This window comes from Glycine soja, chromosome 8 (genome assembly GCF_004193775.1).
Source record: "Glycine soja cultivar W05 chromosome 8, ASM419377v2, whole genome shotgun sequence".
NCBI lineage: Eukaryota > Viridiplantae > Streptophyta > Magnoliopsida > Fabales > Fabaceae > Glycine > Glycine soja.
In genome coordinates, this window is record NC_041009.1 from 42,375,031 (window position 1) to 42,402,308 (window position 27,278).

The following is a 27,278-nucleotide window of genomic DNA, read 5'->3' on the forward strand; positions in this document are numbered from 1 at the left end:
CACCATTTGGTGGAGAGGAGATAAGGTGTGGTTGATTAATCGTTTGTCAAATATATTTAATTGAATCACTAATGAATTTGAAAAAGATTAATATTAACTTACTGGTTGACTATAAATAGGTGGTTAAATTGGCTTGATAATTGGTTAAAATTCATTAGTAATTTGGCCAAGGCACTTGCACTTAATGGCGGAGTACCACCGAAGACGTGAATATACTTTTATAAGATTGTTTTAGTTTAACTACTAGCTTAGAGTTCAAGTCTCTGGATGTTACTGCCTTGATTATTTAGAGACAAAACACGGTTGTCCATGATAGTGTCTCAACTCAAGTAATAATGTCTTTCATAATGGATACATGTGGTCTCTATCAATAATGGTGGAGTTATGATTAAATGGGGTAAAATGGTCACAATTGTGATGGACTATTAAAGTAATAACTATTTTCAACTATAAAGTTCTGACACATTGGCGTTAAAAAGAAAAAGTCTGACACATATAATCGAAGATAAATTATCCAATTTATCCTTAATGTAAAATGTTGATCAATTAATCTTTAAAAGATAAAAGAATTTCAAATTTAATCATTAAATGTGTAAAAACTACAATAAATTAATTTTGTAGATAATTTAATAATAAATTAGTTCATGAATTTTGTAAGTTAATATGAAATTGATTCTCTAAAAATAAAATTTACTATTAATTTGGTACTTAAATATTATAATTAGATGATAAAATGATTTCATAAATTTAATTGGAGGATTAATTTGTCATATTTTTTGAATATTCAAGAATTAAATTCTTATTTTTGAATATTCAAGAATTAAATTCTTATTTTTCATCCTTGAGAGTTGAGTTTATCACTGCATCACACTTTCAAAATCGATTTTACTATTTACCCTTTACTTTACCTTAATCTTTTGGGTTTTGGTTCTAGAATTTTTTTTTTAAGTATATTGTATTAGATTTGCTTCCGATGAGGAAAGTGCTTATATAGGTTTAAAATTTTAAAAAGAGGCCTTTTTATTGGATTAGATTTGGGATGTAATATCATTTATTAACTTGTAACCAATATTATTTGATATTTTTACTGAATAAAAATAATTAATTTAATGTCTATTATGACATTATTTATTTTAGATGAGATTTAATTACTTTTTTAGTTTTGAACAATTTATTTTCAGTGGAATAACGGTTAATACTTGTTGAAATTAACACTATTTTGTAACAATTGTATGGAGAGAGAAAATAATCAAATCTTCTTATTGTATGTTTAGTCGTTTTCATTATTTATAACACTATATAATGAAAAACATGTATTTTAATTAACACTATTTTGTAACCATAGACGGTTTCAAGGCCCGGCTACCCTGGGCAATTGCCCAGGCTCTGGCCCAAATTCATTTGGTAAGAGCCCAAATTCATTTGGTAAGTATATGCGTTAGTTTGTTATGTTTAGCCTGATCCATTTTGGCTTATATTTAGATGATTTACTGACTCACCATTAGGAGGGTCTACTTCAGTTTAGTAGTGTGCCTAAGTTGTTATTATAAATTTTTTATATCTGAGTTTGATTCCTATGATATAAAAAAAAAGTGATTCACTTGCTGGCTTATTAGATGTACTATGTTTTTGTTTGGTCTACGTGACTACATCAAGTCCAGTTAGCTTGGGAGCTAATGAATTGGTTCACAAACTCAATGATAAAAATATTGAAAATTGAAAGAAAAAAAAACTGAAAGTATGAAAAAATATTAAAAATTGATAAAACTGAAATATAAATTTTCTCATTAAAAATTGATAAAACTTTAATATAAATTTTCTTATTAAAAATTGAAATGTCTAATGTAATATTAACAAAAATATAAAAAAAATATACATGAAATAATAAAATAGTAAAATCAGAAAGAAAACTCCATCCACATCTAACATCACTCAAAACATTAAATAAGGCATAGAAAGCTAAACATCTCTAATTTTTTAAATCAAATTATAAATATTCAAATACAAAGAAATAGGTCATACACATTAATGAAACACAAGTATTAAATATTCAGGTATAGTAGTAAATAATCCTCATGATACATTAGATAGTATTGTTGAGTAAATAAAAGCATTAAACTATAAAATAATAAATAATTTTTCAAAAAGAGATAATTGGTCTGCAGATTGACCCATTAACCAGAAAACAGCAAACTAAACCCATTTAAATCACGGAATTAAACGAACTGAACCTAATAAATCTGCATTTAAATAGACCAACATTTTAACTAATCTTAATCTGCTTAGACTTAAAAATAAACGGACTGTGCACACGTCCAAATCTATATACCCAGCCACATACATAAATTTATATTATATACAATGTGAATTTGTTATTTTTAAATTTTTGCCCAGGCTTTATAATTTTTCTGGCTCCGCCACTGTTTGTAACCATTGCGTGCATACATAATAGAATAAAATCTTCTTATCTAATATGTATTTTTAGAGAAATGTTAATTATATTTTCTCTCAAACTCTCTTTCTCATGTTCTTTTTGTGTTTGATTAAAATTTATTGAAGAATACCAAATTTGGTGGGTCTCACTTGTAAATCAAGAAAAATTATCATTTTTAATAAATTTCAACCAATCATAGATAATACTTAAAAGAAAATTTCAACCGCGTGAGTGGCCTTTCTCACATTTTTATAATACTATACTTTCTTTGTCCTTTTTTATAAGAAAAAAAAACTTATTTCACACAGTTAATTTATTTCATTATATTTTGTCATTTTCAATTAAAAAGATATATTTTTTTAAAAATTATCCTTCATTAGAACTTTGAGAGTATTTTGAACATAATCTTTATTAAGTACAACCATCTCTATAGAAAAAAAAATTGAATTTTTTTCTTATAAAAGAAAACAGAGAAAGTATATGCTAATAAGTAATAAAACTTTGTGCAGTAAAAAAAAGTAATAAATTGTATACTTAAATTACTTAATAATTTTTTAAAAATACAATTTTAATCAAACTAATTGTTGAATCGTTTGTTATTTCATTTCTTATCTTGTATATCAAATTTCACATGCCTCCTCTAATGGAGGATACATGTATAAAAAAAATGGATACATAAAAAAAACTGTCAATTAAACTACCAGATAATCAATCATTCATGGAAAGAGAATAAAAATAATTCTTATAGATTCATAACACTTAAAATTTGTGCAAATTCATGTAAATGTTTTTTGTACTTATTATTTTCCTTAGTATAATTTAGATGGGACCACAGCATGGTATTGAAAAAAAATGTTTTTTATCTATGTAGGGCAAAAGAAACATTTGGGAGTAAATAGAAACTTTAGTAAAATGCTAAGGACCAATACAATTGATTTTATCCAAATGCATATTTAATACAGTTGATATAGTTGCTACCAATAACTCATAACATGTTTAATTTTTCATTTGAAAAGTCTCAAACTATATTTTAGGTAAAAGCTCTTCTTTGACAACTCTATATATCACCGTAAAAAATACTAGAAAAAATAATAAATGACATTCTATAAGAAGAAATTTTTCAATAGTATTCTAAGGACGATAATTCAAGACAAGATATAATAGAGTAGTTCTCAATAGTGTTAAAGGAATCTTTTAGGACAATAATATATATAGCTCAATTTGATAATTTATTCCAAGTAGTGTATCTTTTCTTGTGCATTAATAAGACACATCTCTCCTTAAACAAAATAAATATAATTGAAATAAATGATGGTGTACCCTCATGCTCTTGTAAACAACTTTCTATTTGTGAATAAAGTTTGAAATGTTTAAAATCTTCCGTATAAAAACTTCTTTAATTAACATATATCATAACCCCAGTTTTGTAGGTTGTTTGTTACGTCTTACCAAAACATGGCTCATAAAAACTGGGTGGATTCTTTTGTGTAAGCTAATATGTTAGCTCAACACGAGAAGCAACAACGACCAAAAACAGAAAAAAAAATAATAAATAAATAAATAAAGAGAAGGACCATTGATCAAAGGTGCCACGGACACGTTACGCAGAATTCAATGCTGAAATTTTAAAAGACTCAACTTAAGTAATACTGTAATTTCTCTCTCAAAAAAAATAATGCTGTAATATATTAAAGTATTTTTAATTATATTTTTAATAAAAATGATAGTTTCGCGTAGTTTATATAGCACTAATTATTGAGATAAAGTATTGATTTCAATTTAAAAATAACTCTAAAAATACGAAATATACTACATTTAATTATTATTTTCCTTAAATCACCTCTTATCTCGTCCCCAAACTCACCTTTTTCTCCTAGAGGGGCTAATACAACAACTTACGTGTGAAATTAAAACTAACCCTAAGGAGTGGTTTGGTTGCAATTAAATGGGTGAGAAAGGCAAAGAAGTGTAGAGACATAGGAGGATGATGGTGGTTTGGTTGTGATGAGTCTTTTCCTATCACATAATAATAATAATAATATATTTTTACTTAATATTAGTTTTTCTTTTTTAATATTTTTTTTTTACTTATCAAACCACTTTAATTCAAATATTTCTCTTCAACCAAATTACTTTTATTTTTACTCTATTTTATTCCATTTCTTACCTATTTCTCTTATCACATATTCTCTTCTCTCCTCACAACCAAAACACACCCTAAATGGTATTACAAATTTCAGAACCATAGAACTACCAACAGGTCAAGAATCTAATTAAGCACAATTTGGAGAAGGCAAAGATGGCAAACCCATCCAGTAAATGGGCCCTTTGTTGACCAATTGGACCAGGTGGCGGACCTAACAAATCCATCTAACAAAATTGTTGTTTTTTGGAAAATTCATTCCAAAATTTAATGAGAAATGAAGGAAACAATAACGAATTGCAAGAAGTATGGTCCATTTGACAAAGGGAACAACAACAAACGTGTTGAAAGTGTTTGATGATTGCTTTTTGCATAGTAGCACCTTAATATTTTTTGTATTCACACCTTAATTTTGTATTATCATTCAATAAAAATATATTATTTATGATTAGATGATAATATAATAATGCATCATTCAATTTTGTTTTGAAAAATATTCTTAATGTTATACGCTTTTGAATGGTGAGTTTTTCGTCCCTCAAGTAGTCTGTCTTCCTTAATTTAAATCCATGCACTTCATAAAAATTTGACTTTCAAAAATCAATTTCTATAAAATAAAACCTTTTCTTATATAATTTTCTCATATTTTTCTATTTTTATTTTTGTTGTTTACTTAATTTTAAGGGAAATTGTATAAATGTATGTAAAAAAAATTGTATAAATATAAAACTTTTTGAGTTTAATGGTGATACATAAACTATAAACTGTTTATTCAATCATAAATTCACACATTTTTGTTAGTATAACTTTTAAAAGAATTTTATAAAAATTAACAAGTTTATGGTACAATTTGATAACAATGAGAGTGAGTGTGTGCCATCCTTTGTCTCAAATTTTTTCCTGTATGAATTTACGCATGCCTAGTATGCAAACCGTAGCCACAATTGGATAAGAATGTGAATCAAATGCTAGGGAGAAAAATTCTTAGGTGATAAAGGAATAGCCACTCGACTTATGTTGTATTTGTAAATTATTTTGAATAAATATATATTAATTTAAGTTCCAATATCATGTCTATTATTATTATTAAGACTCAAACCTATTGGTGAGAAAAATTAATTTCAATTGAATTCAAATCAACAGACATCGGTTGATAAAATACTTCTCTTTCATTTCAACATTTGTATATGCTATATATAAACTATAAAATAAAAAATGTGACTATATATAGTTAGAGACAAAAATTTGTGTGATTGAAATGATACATTTTCTTAACTGGGGGATTATTTTAAGTTTTCTAAGAAATTTTAGTTGACAGCGTTAAATTTCCATCTTTAATACAAATTTTAAAAATTGGTCAAGCAAACTAAGGGTCTATTGACACTATTTGATTTGAAAAAAAATATTTTTTATATTTATTTTCATATTTATAATTTTATATAGAAAACAGCTCTTTGTTTTCCTAATTCCATGCTCTCCCCTTTTTCGTATGTAATAACAAAGTTCTCCTTCTAGGCATCTCTCATATTTTATCATTAATTTTTTTGGGACTTGTTCAGCATTTACACTATTTTGCACTCCACTTGAAATTTCATTGTCCTATCATAATATCGCCATGTCATGTTGATGCTGGACTGAATAAATGCTGCAAGGAAAGTAAACATCTCTTAAGTAAACTGGTGGCATCACAACCACACCAATCTAGGGTTCATCAAATCCTAGGGAGTTAAGTGCAACTCACACACATTAAAGTATTTTTTTTTCAATATTTAAACATGTTTTTAATATCTGAAAACATGTTAATATTTAGTTTTTATTCATATTTAAATTATAATCATTTTTAATCTTTATATTAAACAAAAATAATACTTTCTTAGTCCCTAGGGATTAAAAGCATATAATTTTTAAGAATTACTAACAAATAAATTTAAACAGATCTAAAACATAAAATAAAAAGGCATATTTTAAGAGAGTGAGTGCATGTCTGATTTAACTTAAAAAATAAAAAAGTGCCTATTATCACATTTCTGCATCCAATGAAAAGAAATAACAGCAAAAGCTACTATTAGATTGTAAAGCCGTGATAGATGAGATTAGAGGGGTTAGTACACCTCATACTGGGTTTGGATCTATGATCCAGTATCGTGCTCACTGTTTGGTACAACATCTAAATTTCATGTCACTACATACCAAGTTATATTTATTCTTTCTACAACCAACCTATTTTAAAAAATTCTAATTTTATTCTTTTTTTTTCCCGTAAGATCAATCCGTAATCTGGTCCATAATAATTGTCAATCTGTATGAGTTTATAAACATGACACTTTAACCAACTGAATTAATAGATTAATTATGTTAAAAAAAATTAACATCAATAGATATAACACTAAAATTTATTTACATAATAAATTTTATAACAATTAATTTTGATCTAATAATGCATTTTTAACATATATAATTTATTAGATCAAAATTAATTGTTATGAAATTTATTATGTAAACTTATATTTGTATTAAATATACATTGAAAATTTTAGTGGTATATATCGACATTAATTATTTTTTAATATAATTGATCTATTTAGTTTAATTGGTTAGAACGTCATACTAATAACGTGAAAGTCACATGTTTAAGACTTGCACGGACCATTAATTTCAAATTATTTTGTAAAACATATTTTAAATATAATATGGGTCATACGAATTACCAATCCGCCTCATACGGATTTTTATATGTAAGAATATTTTTTATTTTTCTTTCTTATTGCTTGGTACATTGAAAAAAAATGTTAGGTGCAAGAAAAAAAATCCCCCAACACTTTATTAGTACAACAATGGTTCATATTACACCATTTTATATAATGGTGCACCCTAGCAATGCCCGTTTGAGACTTGCATGGACCATTAATTTCAAATTATTTCGTAAAACATATTTTAAATATAATATGGGTTATACGAATTATCAATCCACCTCATACGGATTTTTATATGTAAGGATATTTTTTATTTTTCTTTCTTATTGCTTGGTACATTGAAAAAAAATGTTAGGTGCAGGAAAAAAAAAATCCCCCAACACTTTATTAGTACAACAATGGTTCATATTACACCATTTTATATAATGGTGCACCCTAGCACTGCCCGACAATGACATGAGCTTTTTCTTAAAAAAAAAAAAATACATCCATGTGAGGTGTGTCCATCCAACCAAACACCCCATAAGAATATAATCAAGCCATTTTTTTTTTCCAAATAGTTACAAAAGGGATGTCAAGCAAAAAAAGGTTACTAGAAAATTCTCTCATCCCTCTTGCTTGCCCATTATTCTATCATAAGCATGAAACTGGCAGTAGGGTTTATTTCTAACTTTTTAGCACACTAATTTTTTTTTCTTCATATTTTAGACTAAACAATTTGATGTATAGATATTAGTTTGAGAATGATAAAAAGTAGAAACTACTAAACCATGTTAAGCATGTTGTTCTCTATAAATTTTATTGATGTACTCAATTGTCATCATTTAAGATTGAAATAAACCTTTTAAGAAGAGCAATACCAAATTGATATCTAATTAGCACAGTATATTCATAAAATGTCTTTAATTGGTACCATTATATTGTATACATTAGAAGTGTTAGTATCACAATTTCTAATGATCTCTTGGCAATAAACTCTTTCCTATTGATTGAAATTCATGTAGGTCCTTCTAGTTTGGGAATGGAACCCACCAAATGGAAAATGCGACTCATATATTTAGTGAGACCCACATGAATTTCACACAATAGGAGAGAATAAGTTGTGCAAAGAGTATGCTGCTAGGATTTCTCTTGTATCCATATGCGATCCAATAACCCCTGCTGATGAATTTGATTACCATAACACAGTGACAAATAAGGTCATAAGATGCAATGATTTTTGATATACAGGACAATAAAAGAAGCAATGCATTAAAGCTGAAAGTAGAAAGTACGTTCATCTTCAAAGGAGTGTAAAAGAGGGTAATATATATTTTACAGAATTTCTGAAAGAGCAGAAAAAGGAAGTAAAGACAAGAATGATTTGTGACTCAAATCCTGGAAGGGATCATAGGAATAGTGTTCTGTAAGTATGCACTGGCAGCAGCAACTCCACTTCCAAGCTTTACAGGATAACCCACATCTTTGAGTATCATCTCTACACCAGCTAGACATCCCAACAGTTGCAACTGGAAAATATTTAAAGAATTAACAATATCAAAGGTTGGGAATGTCAATATAAGGTTAATTTAGTAGTGAAGGGAGAAGTGGGGGGGGGGGGGGGGGAGTGACTAGTAACAAGAAAGTTTCACATTTATAATTTGATATAACATGATAGATTAAAGTTATCTAGTATACTCCAAAGAATGAAACCTTGCTGCTATTCCTATCAGAGCTTTGAAGCTTTAATGATTGAAGTAGGACAGAAAGTGAATAAGAACTAGGATGGATAAAATTTCAAAGCTTCATATAACAACCAAGAACAATAGATAACAAGTTTAGGATTTTTCTTAACATGTGCCCTTAGATACGATTAAGAATTTTGTAAATAATTTATATGTATTGATTATCCTATGATTACTTATCCTTTGGCTTGAGCATTGATTTTTAAATTACTTCATTTCACTACAAATAAATGCAACCTGAGTTCTGAGAGGATATATTAGTTTCATGATTATGCTGATGGGAGTTTGGAAATCAACATTACCTCATTCAAGTGGCCAAGATGTCCAATTCTGAAAACCTTCCCAGCAACTTTGTTCAGTCCAAGACCTAAGCTCAAATTGTATCTCTTCCATGCCCTCCTAACTATTTCAGTACTATCAATGTAAGCAGGAACAAGAACAGCAGTCACAGTGTCACTGTACCACTCTTCCTTTTGGGTGCAATTCTTCAAACCCCATGCCTCTACAGCAAGTCTGCATTTAGCATATTGAGAACCTATCAGATTCATTGTCTTAAACATATAACCAAAAGTCAAAGCTATTATCAACTTTAAGAAACCTTTGTCCATTTGTAAAAAATTAGCATATCTTTTACGAGTAAGTAGTATATGCATTGATTGTGTAAAGTATTTTTATATTGTCATTCAATCATAAATCATTATATGGTAAGTTTGCAAACTTTTACAATAACTATCTCAAAATTCACAGCAATGATGATCTTTTATTAGTTGATAGTGAATTTTTTTTTATACTATCAGTGCATAGAAATTAAACTCATCTATTACATGTTAAGTCCTTAACTATGATTTTTGAACAAGCAAATCATGCCTTACCTGGTTGCTTTGCCTAAACGACTGTGCCTTGCGATCACATTTTCGAGTCCTTCCTCAAAAATCAGATCAAGAGCAGCTCTCAGACCATACAGCAAATGTATGGAAGGAGTGTATGGCCAATAGGTTCCTAGCTGGTAGAATTTGAGGTAGTCTTTCCAGTCAAAGAAAACTCTAAGTGATTTAGCATGTTTTGAGGCCTCAATAGCTTTAGGGCCTGCAACCACAATACCTATCCCAGTGGGAAGGGAAAGGGCCTTCTGGGAGCCAGTTATTGCCACATCAACTCCCCATTCATCCATGCGGAAATCAAGAGCACAAATGGAAGACACTCCATCAACAATAAGGAGGGCTGGATGCTGGTAGGAATCTGAGTGTCCAAAACACAATGTGAGACGCTTTTCATGAAGACCATGAAGAAAAAACAATAGGAAACACTAAAAATCCAAAGGCAGGAGGTGATCACAACTGATTTTATACATTTGCAGACCTGGAAAAGGCACTAAGGAAATGCATTTTCATCAAAGAATGACACAGTTTATGTCAATTTATGAATGTATATAATCATTGACAAGTCAAAGGTTCACTTGCGAAGTTACATGTGAATAATCTGTCCAAGTTTCAGATACATGCCTAGATCATAAGAATCAAGTTAAATGATAATGATCTATGCAACAACATAAACACTGATAGGACAGTTATGTGAACAGTATGGCAGTTATGATGCATTTAGTAACTAAAGGGCAGTTGTGTGTCTAGTAATCATTTTAAATTTATGAATGTGTGTCTCTTATGTATATGGCATGCCAGTTTTTGCATTCAGTGTGGGGATTCTAATGGTTATCAATATCTAGAAAACATTTTAACAATGTAATAATATTAAAGGACAAAAGAAAACAAACAGCTTAAGCTGCTAGCAATCATCTATTTTTCCCAATGAAACTAAGCAGTTATGAACAATGATACCTTTAAACATCATAAGCAAAATAGATTTTGTGGCTCTGGCAGTTTATGGAGAATAAAGGGTATAAATGTGTAGGCTGAATGAGTAAAGGCTATCAATCATGAGATGACATACTACTCACCAAGAATTTGTCTCACTTTGGCCAAGTCATTGGTGACCCCAGTTGCAGTCTCATTGTGAACAATGCAAATTGCCTTTATAGTGTGTGAAGTATCTGAAGCAATCTTTGATTCCAGAACATCAAGCTTAGCACCATGGCCCCATTCACTCTCAACAACATCAACATTGAACTTCAGGCGTTGCTGCTGATCAATCCAAAGCAAGCTGAATTGGCCAATCAGGAACGATACAATTCGATCCCCAGGAGACAGTGTGTTTGTGAGAGCACTCTCCCAAGCACCAGTACCTGAACCAAATGCAAAATCATTATTATCTGATAACAAGAAAACTAGTAAACTATAACCATGTAAATAACAAATTATTTGTTCTTATATTACTACCTTATTCTCTGTGATAATAATATTTAATACTACCACTATTGTAGAATATCATGTACAAATTCAGCAGTCAAGTTTGGATTAATAAATAATTTTTAAACTTCAAATCCTGGTCCTAAAAGTGTATATAATCCAAGGAGTAATTTGAGAATGGATGATTAACGTACTTGGATGCATCTAAGATATCAATGTAAAAAATAGGTTAAATTAATCCGCAGGTCCCCAAATAACTTAAAAGAACTATAATTGGGTCCTTGATCTTGTAAAATATTTGTAATTGAGTCCCTATAATTAGTTTATGATGGCTTAAAACTGCTAGAAAATGTTTTTATTTTCAGTTTTAAAAGACTCAATTAAAAAAAATTACAAGATCAAATATCTAATTACATTTTTTATTTTGGAGACCTAATTAAAATTCCCAAATAGTTCAAAGATCTATTGATTAATTTAATTTAAAAAAACATAACTATTGCTGTGAATATCGTCCTGGTTATTAAGGTGATATATCCTGATTGATTTTAATTTTCTTGCAAAATAGCACCCTAAAATTTGTGCTATTTACAACTTAGTCCCTGACCTTTAAAAAACATGAATTTCAATCCTTAAACATTTTCAAAGCATATAATTAAGCCCCTCGATTAACTTTCATCATACTTTGAAAATGTTTAAGGACTGAAATGCACCATTTTAAAAGGTTAATAGGGACTAAGTCACTTCAGATTGCTAATCTGCACTTCTACCTTGATTATATGAAACTAAAACTATATACATAACACGATATATATACCAGTTGTAGGGATGAGAAATGGGGTTCCAGTAGTGGTCTTGAAAATCTTCTTGACATCCTCAAGCAAAGTTTTTGTCATAGCTGGAATTGCTGGAGAACGGTAGTCCTCATTGTTTCTGTTCATGGCCCGGATGATCTGGTCCGGAATGTTAACCGGCCCTGGAACAAAGAGATGGTTTCTTCCTGGTGCATTGAAATAATCCATCTTCCCTGCCTTCAAATTTCAAACCTCTTGGATTTTTCCCACCAAAGAATCTCCTATACAAAAAATCCATAAAAAAAAGTCAGTCTTAAGTAACAATTTTCTGAATCTTTGGTACGTCATAAACTTGGTGCATGTATTACTATGATTTACTGTTTCATAGTTCCATGGTAGAGGAGATTTTTTGGTAACTGAAACATGAACCAACTATGCAAACAGCTTAATGAAATTATGAGTTACTACGGCAATAATAACAAAGAAAATATCGTGTTTTAAATGCTCCAAAATTTAGACGTTGAGAAAGTAAGTAGGGAAAGGTTGATAGCAAGGAGAGAACAAAAACTGTTTAAGGTGTAGATTTTATCATTAAATAATGATTGGTGTTTTTGGTTTATGATTATATAACTGTATGGATGGCCTTGACAGCAACATAAAAAGAGGAAAAAAAACTATTCATCCTTTTTCATCAACAGCTTTGTTCTGCTTTAAAATTATCATTAGTATGCTTGGTGGTGTGTGTCTAGCCTTTGCAAATTCTTTCATGCAATTAATATGAAAAACTGAAATTATCTTTTGAAATATTGGAACTGATGCGAATTCTCTGCTTTTCAGAACATCCAATAGAAAGAAAAAAAGTGTGATAAAAACAGTGTATTAAAAACATTTATGTTGTGATATTACAGAGAACATTGATAATCAGAGAAAGTGATTTCATCCATAAGAATGACTTTCTGAGTTTTGTAACTGAAAATCTTAGTTGAAAGCACTTCTTGGACATGAAGAAAACACAAATCATAATATACTGATGGAGAAAAACCAGAGGAAATAGCTGCCTTTGGTTGTAATTTGCCCACCAAAAACTAAATTAACCCATGAAAATTTTTTTTTGCTTACTATCACCTCCACTTGATTTTTTCCATTTCCAAAGCCAATTTTATAGTGAAGAGAATAATAACACAAAGCATGCGTAGGATATCATTCTTAAATAAATTCAATTGAAATTAAAACAAAAACAAAACATGATATGTGTGTGTGTGTATGTATTTGTATATGTATGTATAAGAGGAGAAAAAGAAAAGTGAGTATACGTGGGAAGGAGGATCCTTGGAGAGTTCTTGTGGAATATGGCGGAAGAAAGTAAGAGCTGTGTGTTCTGTTGTTAGAACCTTATTATTATATAAAAGTATAAATGTAAAAAAATTAATTATTATGATCAATAGCGCGGGAGCACCAACGAAATGCTAAGGTGGGGCCAGGTGCTGTCACATATGGAAGATAAGAGGGAGAAATTGGGTACCTTGAGGCTGAGAATGGATGAAGAGGGAACCTCTCAGTTTTGGCTTGGGTTTGCTCTCAGATTGCACATCATATCAACATTTTTTTTTTAGCTTCATCTCTTAAAGGGTTATCCATATTCCAATTTTCTTGCTCTTTCATTTCCTTGTGATTTTTATCATTATCGTCATTATTGATATAGTATATCTGTGACACAATCAATCTCAGACGATATCTTTTTAAAGAATGAGATTTTCAATTCAATTTCCAATAAATGAAACTAGTATCATTTGATGGATAATACCTATCTAAAACCAAGGATACTATTTATTTTATTTGGACGACTAAAATCAATTCTAGAATTTATTTATTTCTATTTCATAAACTTTGCAAATTTCTCAAGAAAAGCGAGAATTAAAATAAGAGTAAATAATATAGTGTAAATTATGTTCCACATGGTTCTTCAATTCAGAATCATCATGCATAAATAATTTTATTAAATTTTATAATAACTACCTTAAAATTATATCAATGATAATTTTTTATTAGTTTTCAATAGAAATAACTTCGTAACGGTAACAAATGCCTATTATCTTGAATTAAAATCTTCACAAGTTACCAAATGTGAAAAAAGTACACTTGACGTGTGCATTGAAGTTGATATGTCTGCAAGTGCAAATAAGTAACAAGAGGGTATTAATTTTACTGCCATACATTTTTTGGAATCATGAAGGTTGAGGCTAAGAAAGCAGTATAAAAGATAAAGAGATAAAAGAACCACAACCACACTTCAGTTGAGGCCACACAGCCATCGCTTTTGTGCTTATGTGGATTTTTTTTCAGAGTTTGGCTGTATCCCCCCAAGTTTATGGTGTGGCTGCTTGCAAGTGCTCCACGTAGGAGCATTGGCAATCACAGTGAGTGTAGTGTTCGAACGTATTCTTCGTCTTTTGTTTCTTTCCTTTGGTTGCTGGGTTTGTTTGTGCACCTTTGTTCTCCAACGACTTCACTTTCACCCTTTCTCAAAGTGATAATTTTAAACAATTGGGTACTATATATTGTAGGTGTTAGGCATGAAAAAATATGTTTAGAAGCCATCTATTATACCAATTAATGACTAATTTAACTTGTAGATGTTTAATTTTAAAAAAAATAGTTCAAGCTTTATGTATGAAAAATTATTTCCAATGAAAGTTAGTCTTATCATACTATGAATGTTCCGATTCAAGGAAAAATACTTTTCTTGAAAAATATTTGTAACTAAAAGTCATCTAATATATAAATAATTTCATATTGTTATGCCACTTAAGTATTTAGTGATCATCTATAAGTATTTAAATTTTCTCACGTTTAGTATGACAATTTTTCGACATTTTACATATGAAATGTATGACACTTAGTTACGGTCACCAATGTTTAAATTTAAATTGAAAGCGCATCATGTACCTTGAAATTTAGAAGTACTGAAATATACACAACCGATTACCCGAATCCAAATTTTCACTTTAGCAGCTATATAAACACAGGTTTACGTGACATTTCATATGAAATTTCTAATCATCTTCTGAGTAATCAAACTAGGAAAGAAAACATTGGTTTTATTGCATTGCTAGGTAGCACATGACATAGGAAAACGATTGACTATTTCAAAGGAAAAGGCATTTTTCATTGATATTGCTTCTCCCATAGTTACCTTTTGGATGATAATGCTCCGTAAGTTCTTGCAAGAGACAAATTGTTACAATAGGACCAAACATTATTTATGCTGGATTCACTAATTTTGCTTGTTTTCCTAAATGGTCTTCTTATCCTACCTAGTTAATAGCACGAGAAGGTCATAAGATCTTCAAACAAAATTTTCTAGAAAATGATATTTTAGAACATTAACTCTGACTAATCACAATCGACACCCAACTGCTTATGGTGACAGACGATGTTAAATTCCAAGAAAAAAAAAAGCTTAAAAAAAGATAAGATAAAACATTTTTCCATTTCAACATAAGAAGAATAGAAGAGGCAGCTAATGAGACTTGAAAGAGCGGAATAAATGAATAAATTACCCCATGGCTCAACATCTATTAACAGAGATCATAGATGAGCCATATTTGCTGCAACTGAATAGGACTTGGAACATATACTCAAGATAACGCAAGCTTGGATTCATAAGCAAGCATACAGTTCAGTCTGGAAGGGTACCTCGTGCAACATAAGACGTACAACTATCCACACATGTACTCAGTCCAATAATGTAAGAGCACAACTCAGCCAATGAAAACCTGAAATTTCTTGGTTAATTACCATGTCAAAACCACCGCAAAGGCTAGACAAAAAAATATTAAATTATCAAAATCACACTAGATTTCATCATAGTTGGTGACTCCAATAGTATATAACAAATTCCAAGAGAAAGATATAAATATTTATGATCTACAGTGATAGAATAATGTCTACATTTAAAAATAAATGAGAGCTATTCCAACCAACTCCAAATTTCTTAAAAAGATGCTGGACCAATATCACAATGATCTGGATAGCATTCTATGTATTACTAGAAATGTGTCAAACTTAATCATACCGGTAACAAAAAATTTGGGGAAGCCAAAACTTCATTTTCATTAACTACAAAATTTGTTGTAGGGGCTACACAAAATCTTGAGAGGTGATAGCTAAATTTACTACAAGAAAAATACATTTGTGTGGACCAGCTAACACAATTAGCATGGAGTGAAAAATAAAATCCCATAAAATGGCAAAACTTGTAATGTACACTTTCCTAAGTATGTATCTCTATCGAGTAAAATGTGTTTACTTTCAAGATTTATCACTATACATGTAACACTTTGCTTGGCTCATCATCAAGGGTAAGATGAATCAAAAGGAAAGAGAGGAAGAAAATGGGCAAGCCTGCATTCATTTTGCATTCCAAATGCCAGATACTCAACTTCAGCCACTTTGTTCAAGGATGCAAATCCCATGTCTAGGGATATTACTTAGATCACCACAGGACACCAAAATGGGATCAAATATCTTATCCAAAGGATGGACAAAAAATTCCAGTTACACTCAAGGAATCAGCAATTCTGACCCTTAGATAACTCACTACCTGATTCATGAAGAAAATCCTTGTCTTGAAGGAAGTGTCCTAAAATGTTTCTCACTAACGGAACGTTGGTCAGATGGTCCAGCCCCAAGGATACCCACTGAGTTAGGATCCATAATTGGAATATCCTTACCTATGGTTCTTTGAGGTGGTAATTGACCTTGAAAATGGACATTACTTTCAACTCTTCGTTTCCATGATTGGGACATGTCAGTAATGGGACACCCTCTACCCCAATATATATATAAATTAATAAAACATATAACAATATTGATTAACAAATTCACGTGGGTAAAAGATTCACATTCACTTCACTATTACCAAATAAGACTTATTACAAACATATTCAGCTCAAAACAAGACCGTCAAAGTTTACAAAAAAAAAAGTTTTGTTAAATCAGTGAGGTAAAATAAAATAAAATAATATCATGCAATTAAAATAAAAATTCATTCTCAATGTCACATCCTATCAGAGTATTGTGTCCCAACGTTTTCTGACACGAGGTTCTATAAAGTCATCCATCTTGTCATCTGCTCTCACGAATACAAGGTTCAAGATCATCACATGATCTAAACACAAATAATCAAAATAAATTATAGAAATATTTATAACATAACTCAACTTAATACAACCCACGTCACTTTACCACTTTATCTTCAAAATTCATTTTTTAATCACTAATCACATTACACATGAATCACACACTCGAGTCAAAACGTAATAACACTCATCAATTTCATAATAAACAATTAGCAAGTGTTATGCAACAATTATACTAAAACTCAAGCCTACATGCAATGTGGTACCATGTCAGTGAGAAATCACTCTGGAACACTTAGGAGTACATACCAAAACACACCACACAATGGGTATGTTAGGGTCACTCCACTTTGCGAGAATGCTCCAATCATATAGGATCAACATAGACTTAAAGGAACACTTAAATCGAATGTCTTTACCCCAAGACCTAGACTCTGAAGAATCCGTTAGGGTCCCACCTTCCTGATTCAGGTCCAACCCCTAAAACAATATTTGCAAGCAGACACTGCTCATAAATTATATAATATCCATGACCTCACACTCGTGTTTCAAACACGTTTAACATATTGCGTTACAATTTAACATTATTTCCTAACTAAGAAGCTACACTTTCTCTTTAACACTGCGCATAAACACTTTTCTCAATATAAATACTGGTCGAGTTATTGTATAATTCACAGCTCACAATACAATTAGTCACATCAAGTGTTAATCACACACTTATTTACAACTAAAACTCATGTTCACAATTTCACATCTCATTATGTCACAATCAATCATCTCATGTTTACGTGTATCTCGCAATTTAATACATTCAACTTTGCACTTAAACTTAATCTCCATAACAATATTATAATCTCAAAGTAATATATTATTCTACAATTCATCATATATTCAATTTATCACTTATAAATTTCAATCACAATTTCATAATTTCAATATAACTATTTATTATGCTAATCTTATTCAAAACACAAACAAATTATACAAAAATATTTCTCAATCCACGGGGAGTAAAACCCCTCAAACAATTTCACATAATCATACAAGAAGAATTTCAATACAATATACATCTCAAAATAAATCCCAATTTGATCCTTTAAGAACCCCTACACATGTTCACTCTAACCCCAATTGCGATAAACTCATCCCTTACCTCTAAACGGGCTCATGTGTGTATTGTGACAGCTATAGCGGCATCTCTAACGGTTTCCTGAGATTCCTCAAGTTTTTCCTCTGACTGCTCTGATAGAGTTCTCAAACGTTAGGGAGAAGGAGAAGAGATTGAAGCCTCTATTCCATTGTCTACGTGCGATGAGTATTTCTCCTTCCACGGACATTATTTTGCAAATCCCAACTATGCAGGTGTGCGGAAATGAATCGCGAACCACATATCAAAATTTCACGACAATCCAATGGTTAACGAGTCCGGGATCGTAGTTTTATTGAGACAGTTTTGGATTTCTGTGGGAAAAGGAAAATCTACGATGCAAAGGGTATTTCTCTCAACTCCGACATGTGTTCGTAATTCTCAATAGTGAGAATGTTCGGAAATGAGTTCCAAACTTGGTGCTCAAATTTCATGACGATCCAACGGTGAATGAATCCGAGATCGTCGTTTTTCTAAGACAAGTTTGGTGGTATGCGTGAAAAAAATAGGGTTTTTGGAGGAGGAGAAGGGAAAACGAAATTGAAAGGAAAAGGAGTAAGAAACATCGTCAGTCTGGAAACTGACTTAAGATATCTCTATTTTTTGTTTTTTTTTTGCTCAGCAAAAATATATATATCATTAATAAGAAATAGTACCAGAGGTACTAGGGTTACAGACATAGGGGTAGATATAGGGATAGATATCTCTATTTATAGTTAAGATACTTACAGCCTATTATTTACTTTATTTTTCTTTGTTTATTATTTTATAAACAAATACTCTATTTTATTTCCTATCAAATGAATAAATAAAACATCATTTTTATTTTCCTTCAAATCATTATTTTAATAAAGTTATTTCTCCTTATTTATTTATTTATAAAAAAATCTCAATATTTTTCTAAAACTCTATTTTTTTAAATAAAAGTTATTTTAATTCTGGCATTTGGTAGGTAGTTATGTTTTTCTATCCTCTCTGCTTCTCCATATGGCGAGGGAATGGATAAGAGTGATTAGGGTTTCCATTCCTGCTAAATGGATCAGATATTGAACCATTGGCATGAGAGGGGCCAACCCCTGCAACATTTTGCTCCACTTTAAGTTTTGAATAAATTTGACAAAGTCTCTCTCCTGAAAGATGAGAAAAGGTGGAAACATACTTCCACAATCGCGTGGTCATTCCTGTAAATCAATAAGAAAAAATAAAGATTTAATCATGTACTAAAGAATTCTAAAATACACAGATAAAACCAGTCTTCTAAAAGTAATAGGAAACCACAAGTGCTCGAGAAAATAAAAGGACCCAGACATCATAAAGCATATTTTTTTCCAAGAAAAACGAGGTCACTCAAAAAATATTTAGAACGTGAATAAAGCACATACTATCTTGCTTATAGGGTTCCTCTTCATGTTTTAAGACAATTTGATTTATCCTTCGCCCAAGAAGCTGTAAGTAGTTGCGGATTTTTGAAAGCACCTAAAGTTGAGAAGGAAAAACAAGTAAATAGTGTTCAACATAGGAAACAGACATAATAAAAGGATAGAAGCCCCCAACAAAAAATAGGTGTACCTTTTCCGTTGGAAGATTGGCACTGGTTGTCTGCAATCTGTGTAGACGTTTCAAGGTTTTCATTTCTTCAATCATCACATCTTGACACCATTCCATCCATTTTACTTCCTTGAACTGCTCATATACTTCTTCATCATCAGACATTTCACCCTCCTCTTTTACAATTGGCTCAACTTTTAGAGGTTTCTGAAGTCTATCCTTTCTTATTTTGACATTAAATTTAGAAGAACCCAATTGTTTCTTTTTCTCCTGCCCACTTGACAATGAGATGTTCACAAGATGTTCTCTCTCTTTCTTGGAAGGTTTCTTGCCAACTTTGGTATAGGTATTTTTCACACCCAAAGAAGCAAGTTCCTATATCATTTACTCAAGGCATTAGCTTGAACCATCCAGGTCCATGGACAATAAGAAAAAAAGGAGCACCCATTAACAATTAACAATGCACACACATTTGAGGCACATTGGAGATCAGAATGCATGCAAGAAAGGTACCAATATGATGATTGTTATCAGCTACTTCAAATCTTTTTGACCCAAATTAGTCATTCTATTATCTTTGACTTCATGAATCACAAAATCAGCCTCTAAAAACAACAGCCTTCTCGGTAGAATTATGAAACCAAAAAATGACAAAATGTCATGTCTCAGTCAACACTCATTTGCTCGTCATGCACAAAAGTGCTACTGAACATCGATAATACAAGAGTGAAAAAAACTTAGAGCAAAGTTGGTCCACACAGAAGCCTTTTCCCCAAACCAAGATGACATCAGGACCAAAAGGAAAAGGAAAAAGAACACAATGCACACAATATGACACAGTCTTCAAGAGTGAAATTTACAGTTCAAAAACTTTGATTAATAAGATTCAAATTAAACAAGACAAATGTATACAATCATATACATGTGAAAATGTTAAGTACCAAAATAACTGATGAAGTTTTAGAAGGAAAAGAAGCATATAAAGAAAATAAGAGTAGAGGCAGATTAAAGATGCCTGTTGCTGATAAGGTACATATACAGGGGGGGAAACATAGCCAAGAAAATATGACCGAAGTGACGGCATACCTGTTCCAACAGCGCATTAGAACGGTTTCTCAAATTTGGAGCTCGTGGCAAGAAAGTTTCATGGTGTTGAAGTTCCACTGGTGCAATTTTTTTTGTAAGACCAAGCCTTTCATCTAATCTTATAATTTCCCAATTACCAAATCCATGATAATATACTCCAAGAAGTAATCTTGCATCATCAACTATTAACAAGTAAAGTAGGATCAGCAATTAAGTCTCTCCTCTGAATGAACATACAAACTACATAGAGGATAGCACCTACTTTGATTCCACCCACAACCTTTCGACCAATTTGATGGTTTGAGATATGTTAAAACGTGAAATTGTGCAATGGGATCTTCATACCGACTAATGCGCTTTGCTAGGAGTTGAAGTCCTTGAACACGGGTAAGTATCAAATATCCTGTCAACAGCAAAAAGTTATCCAAGATATGGGATGTCACTCTGAAACTGCTTGGGAATGGAATCTTGAATGGAGAAGACACCTTTTTGATAATGAAGTACAAGCGGCAGTCAGTTTCTTGGAAGACATATCGCGGGGTCATATTGATCGTCGGACAACAGACAGCTGGGTTTGGAAACCAGAACCTAGTGGCCAGTATTCTACAAGGAGCGCATACCTTTTGCTACTAGAAGGAGCAGCAGATCAGACTGTGGATGAGGCATTAGAGGACCTATGGCAGCTTAAAATCCCTTTAAAAGCAACAATTTTTGCTTGGCGATTGATCAAAGACAGAATTCCAACTAAAGGGAATTTGAGAAGAAGACAGGTTTAGCTAAACGATTCGTTGTGTCCTTTCTGCAGTAGACAGGAGGAGGAAGCCTCTCACCTGTTTTTTAACTGTCCAAGAACTCTTCCCTTATGGTGGGAATCCTTATCTTGGACCAAAACCGTGGGAGCTTTCTCCCCCATCCCTAGGCATCATTACATGCAGCACCCGCTTATCCTAAAAGGAAAGAATCTGCAGTCTAGGTGGAAGTGTTGGTGGGTGGCTCTTACCTGGTCGATTTGGCAGCATCGAAACCAGATTGTTTTCCTAAACGAGGCTTTTAATGGATCCAAGTTAATGGATGACGCTATTTTCCTAGTTTGGTCTTGGTTTAGTCAGCTGGAGAAAGGCTTTGCCCAGCCCTACAACTACTGGTCTAGTAATCTATCAATAGCATTTTCTGTCTAGGGTAGCAGTGCAGGGTTTCTGTGTTCTTTTTAGAGTGGCAGGTGGTTCTCAGGACCTTATGGTTCTGCCAGTCTGCTTGTTTCTACCTTGTATTTTTAGTACCCTTGGTACTCACCGTTATTAATAATATTTATAATTTTGCCGATCAAAAAAAAAATATCATTTGCCTTCACTGGCACACCAAAGAAATCCAGCAAAGGCCCCTGGATGCAATATCACATGTAATAAGCATTTAAGCAAATAAAGAAAAAACAAATAACAAAGTATACACGTGCTCAGGGAGAAAGAATTTGATGTTATACAAACCTTGGGATCCAGACTTCCAAGTTCGACTGCTTCTGTACAACTATCAATTAAAGCATTGAAGAGTTCAGTTTGTGCTTCAGGTGGGGCTCCTCATACTGCACCACCAGCCTCTGCAGCAATTAAGCTGATTTGGATCTCATTACCAAATTTCAAAACCTGGTGAAAGTTAGGGATAAGCACACAGCAAAACATATACCTATATAGAAATTAGCTAACATGAAGCATGTACCATATACACACATGCGTATAGCAAGCATGAGCTCAGAAGATAAGACATCATTAACACTTCAATTCAGGGTTACTCACAAAAAATGACTGGCAGCTGACCTGATATCAGGTGAGTTTCACAGCAATTCCTGATTCAAAACTGATTTTTACTTCGACGGGTGTAGGGTTGCACAAAATTGCAAAAAGTAAATGCAATTGAGATATCATTTCATAAGTACACGTTAATAAAAATTGCATAAAAACTGTATCGGATCTATTTTCAAATCCTTTGATGTATTCCGAAACTGACTTGTCTGATTTTCAAAACTAGTGGGTGCAGCTGAATGACAATTATTTTTGTGTGCATGCCCACCTCGCTTTTTTATGCTTTTAAAATCCCCGTCACTCTCACTGTCAGAATCATCTGCTGTAGACTCATCATCTTCATCGCCAAAAGATGGTTTAACTCTTCTTTGCCGACTAGACCTGGTATATTTTCGATCTTTGGAAGATCTTATACTTCGTTCAATTTTACCTCGCTGCCTTCCCTTTGCCTTCTTATCAAAGTATGAATCATCATTATCTGAAACATCTATTCCCTCATCAGCTTCAACTGAGACTTCACCTTCCCAATCTTTATCCTGGAATTATAGTTCAATTGCATATTTTAATTATAGTAAAAAACATCCAGGAAAAAAAACTGTATATTTACTCCAACTTTAACAGTAACCAACATATGATCCCTAAATAACTTACACAACACCCTTCTCAGCCAAGAGAAATTAAGATACGAGAATAATTACTTGACACTTGACAGGAAACATCAACAAACATACCATGTTTTTCAATATATATGATCCTCTAAAATCAGAGAAGAGATGTTTACTTTGAGGCCTTTTGGCAGTAGAATCTAAATGTTACGTGTCACTAAACATACCTTCCATATTTTCAGTCAACTATTTGTTGTCTACATGTGTTCATTTCATGTACACTACAAGAAGACAACCAATTTGATCCAACCATGTAAATTAAACTACATAGAAGGAGCAATTTTATGGTAAAATAGTCATGATAGATTAGGTGAAGGCAGATGTGATGTGCAAATGTGCTTAACTTGGTTCTGGAAAGAAAGCATAGCAGTGCAGAGTACCAAGAGGCATCATTCATTCCATGGTCAGAGGGGAGGGAACAAAGGATAAAAGTAAACAAGAAGATAAGATATATTCCTAAACAAATTAACTATTAACAATAATAAAAAGTTATTAGTACAATACAGCTCTCCAATTCCTCTCCATATCCGTCAGGGTGGCTCACTCTCACCAAGAACACCAATGACCTGCATTAACCCCATACAACCATAAATTTTTTCTCCTCCTTACTCCAAACTCAAAGGGAAAATCTAGACTCAATAAAAAGTTAAAACAGAACAATTTATTACAAAAAAAAAAGTACTATTTCTTAACAATCACTGTTAGTTCTTAGTAGTTAGTGTTCTACTGTTAGAGCAGTGTTCTGCAATTGTAAGTGTAAACTAGTATGCAGTTACTGACAGCTGTCACTCAGTTACAGACAGTTATTCTTTTGGTTAGTTAGAGAAGTAGTTCTAACTTCTAAGCATATAAGTGTGTTGGTTTCTGTAGAACAAACTAAAGAATAATACATCTCAGTTTCAGATTCCAGAGCGAGTATCTTATTCTCTCTCTTCTCTTTCCCTCTCTTTCATTTTCCCGCTCTCAGCTCTTGAATATTAACATGGCATTGAGAACTTAAATTTGATTCAAATTCATGGCTTCCCCTGGCAATGCCATGTCGGAACTCAAAATCCACAGTTCAGGGGTTCCTCCACCCTCAGATGCCTCAGTTAAAGCATCAGTTCCATATAACATTTCACCTTATTAATCCTGCATGCTTACACATAAGGTAAAATGCAAGTGACACAGAACTTATTAGCCATGACACTGGATAGCCACAAATACACCTTATCTGCAGCACGACCCCATGTTGAGGGCTCAAAGTCTGCATCATCAGGATCATCTTCTGCAAGGTATTAACCCCAAAAAAATTATTAAAACTTCATAACAGAAGTTCATCTCTAATAATAACAACTGGACAAGGGCTAGATTAACTAATTTCAGGAGAGAAACTTCAACATACAGCTGCCTTCTATATACTTAAATGCAGTGTTCACATTACCATCTGCTTCATCCTCTTCTTCATAATCAGCATCGCCATCATTATCTTCAGCATCATCTGAAATCCTCGACTTATGCATACGCCTTTTGACAATAGAAGACATCTGTTGAGGCCGTGAATTTGATCCAGTGGGTTGACGAACAACCCTGCAATGCAAGGAGACACTTTGCTCTTCCCCATTCTGCTCATAATATTCATCAGACAACATCTCTTCAGCAGGAATACCAGAATGGCCTATTGAACCTTTTCCTGAGTCCTTTAGTCCATCATCATCATCTTCTGAGTCTAAACTTTCCCCTCTGTCTTCTGACAAATTATCATCAGACCCATCTGCATTTCAATCGTCTGATCCACTTTTTGATTCATGTGCCAATTCAGAACCATTCGGAGGGCACATAGGTTGGCAGTCCTTCCAAAATGTAGTGCCCCACCCTCCAACAGCAGCTGTTTTGTTTCCCATATTTTCTATGTTTGATTCTCTTGTACCAACTCGATCATCAGTAGTTGCCTCCTTTTGCAGCCTGCTACCATCTGGTTCACTGTAACTCCCATACTGTACCTCCATTTTCATATCAAATTATTTTTCACTAGAAGTTGCATAAGCAAATCCATTATCTACCAACCCACGTGATCCATCAGCATTCTGTCCTTGGCCCTTATCTTCCATGACACCATGTGAAACTAACTCATGGGAAAAGTGCTTAAAGAAAGTCATCCTGTCATGCTGGAGTACCTTCAAATTTTCCTTTACTTCATTCAATCTCCTCACTGTAAGAGCAATTAAAGATAGTTAAAAGCCTGGTTATATGTCACCTGCTCATTCAAGTATCTCCGTCTCTACAAAGTCTGAACAAGAGAGTGATAGACAATCAGTATTCAGTAGGACCTCGAACCATGCTCAAGCAACTAGCCAGTAGCCACACAATGATAAGACAATACCATAAAATATAAATTAAATTAAATAACTGAATAGGCAAAACCCATATCTCAAACAAGTTCAAAAGAACCCAGAGAAAGAAAGGCACAACGACAAAAGCATTTTGCATCTTATACATTATTGTAAAAGAATTTATCTCTATAAACAACCAAGCACACTCAGCTGTTACTAGCAAAACTACTAGGCTCAAGTACAACCAGGGGCATCAGTGTGTTGAAATACTTGCCCATACCACCAGTTAACGAGTTACTTGAAATGAAAATTCTTCCATACGTTTTCCACCAAACAAAGTTATATTTCCTAGCAAACCAAGTTGATGGCAAATGCTCGTAGTTAAATTCAAAAGCAGAACTTGAAGCTGACACTCTTTAAACTACTAAATTTAACTCCAAAGTCCAAACCTTAAATACTAGGGTTAAAAAAGGAAACACAGTCATGTCTACATTAAAATTGAATCCCACTGATCAAGGAGGGAAAAAGCACCACTTCAAACAAGTGCCCCAACGGTCAAAACAGAATAACACTAACCCCGCGCAGTCCAAAACGCACGAATTCAATTAATTCATCACTGCACAACCAAAAGCAACTCCAACAATAAAGACGACAACAAAGCCAAATCAAAACAGCGAAACCAACGGATCAACGAGCAAATTTCACAAGAAACGAGCCAAGCTCTCACCACTGAAACTCTTACGAATTTCAAAGCGCGACCTGATTCCGCAATCGGAAACCTAATTTCGAAAACAGAATCGGAAACCTTATCGGAACAAATCCAGAAACAGCAACAACAAGAGGCTCAACCTTCCACCAGCAGGAAGCGCGCGAGACAGAGTTCAAGCGATTAGGCGAAACAGAGGAACCGCGGGGCACAGGCTAGCAATCGTGCGCACCTTCGCCGTCGAGGGATCGCCGGAAACCGAATATCCGGCGGAGAGTATCGAGAAGAGCGAGGCGAGAATATTGGAACTCCGGCGGAGAAGAAGTGCTGCTGGCGGGTAAGATTCCGAATGGTTAAGCGACGGAGGAGGCGTCAGAGATTCGCCGGATACGGCGGCGATTGCGACGCCGGGAATTTAAGTGGGAAAAAATCGAAGCGATTTGAATTAATCGAGGAGGATGGTGTGCAGCGGATGAAAAGAGAGGGGAGAGCTCGTCGCCTCTTACTTTTTCAAGAACAAGAAAGGGTTGGTTTTTTTCCTTTTACACGTGTAAATAAAATTAATACATATTAGGAGGTTTTTATTTACGTCATTTTATGCTATTATTAAATCATTTTTGAGTAAATAATATTATAAAAATATGCATTGGATTTTTAAACCAATACGAAATTTACTGAAAAGCAAAGTTTCTTTGAGTATATGTACAATTTCTGATTAAAAAAAAAACACTTACACAATGAGGCTCAGTACAAGGAAATGACTAAAGCGGAAAAATGAAAAAAAAA

At 32.6% G+C, this 27,278-nt stretch overlaps 1 protein-coding gene and 1 pseudogene across 2 annotated transcripts; both read right to left on the bottom strand.

Moving 5' to 3' along the window:
• Window positions 1–8,432: 8,432 nt before the first annotated feature.
• LOC114423302 (serine--glyoxylate aminotransferase) lies at window positions 8,433–13,526 on the bottom strand. Of its 2 annotated transcripts, none has more exons than XM_028390009.1 (6): window positions 13,402–13,526; window positions 12,112–12,369; window positions 10,949–11,233; window positions 9,867–10,233; window positions 9,297–9,507; window positions 8,433–8,778 (listed from the first exon to the last, which is right to left on the bottom strand). In XM_028390009.1, exons 2-6 carry the CDS (start codon window positions 12,314–12,316, stop codon window positions 8,641–8,643), a joined length of 1,206 nt encoding a protein of 401 aa, XP_028245810.1. In that variant the 5' UTR covers window positions 12,317–12,369; window positions 13,402–13,526; the 3' UTR covers window positions 8,433–8,640. The 2 variants fall into 2 exon arrangements, with proteins under 2 accessions (XP_028245810.1, XP_028245811.1); XM_028390010.1 differs by lacking the exon at window positions 13,402–13,526 and adding an exon at window positions 13,208–13,304.
• A 5,765-nt stretch (window positions 13,527–19,291) lies between these two features.
• Window positions 19,292–27,028, bottom strand: LOC114424198 (annotated as a pseudogene).
• Between the last annotated feature and the right edge of the window lie 250 nt (window positions 27,029–27,278).

Excerpts from the sequence above, each read along its gene's own strand:
- LOC114423302 (XM_028390009.1), bottom strand. The coding sequence starts at position 12,316 with ATGGATTATTTCAATGCACCAGGAAGAAACCATCTCTTTGTTCCAGGG. Across the intron at positions 11,234-12,111 it reads ATTTCTCATCCCTACAACTG|GTACTGGTGCTTGGGAGAGT; the intron begins GTATATATATCG and ends CATTTGGTTCAG. Across the intron at positions 9,508-9,866 it reads CGTTTAGGCAAAGCAACCAG|ACTTGCTGTAGAGGCATGGG; the intron begins GTAAGGCATGAT and ends TGCTAAATGCAG.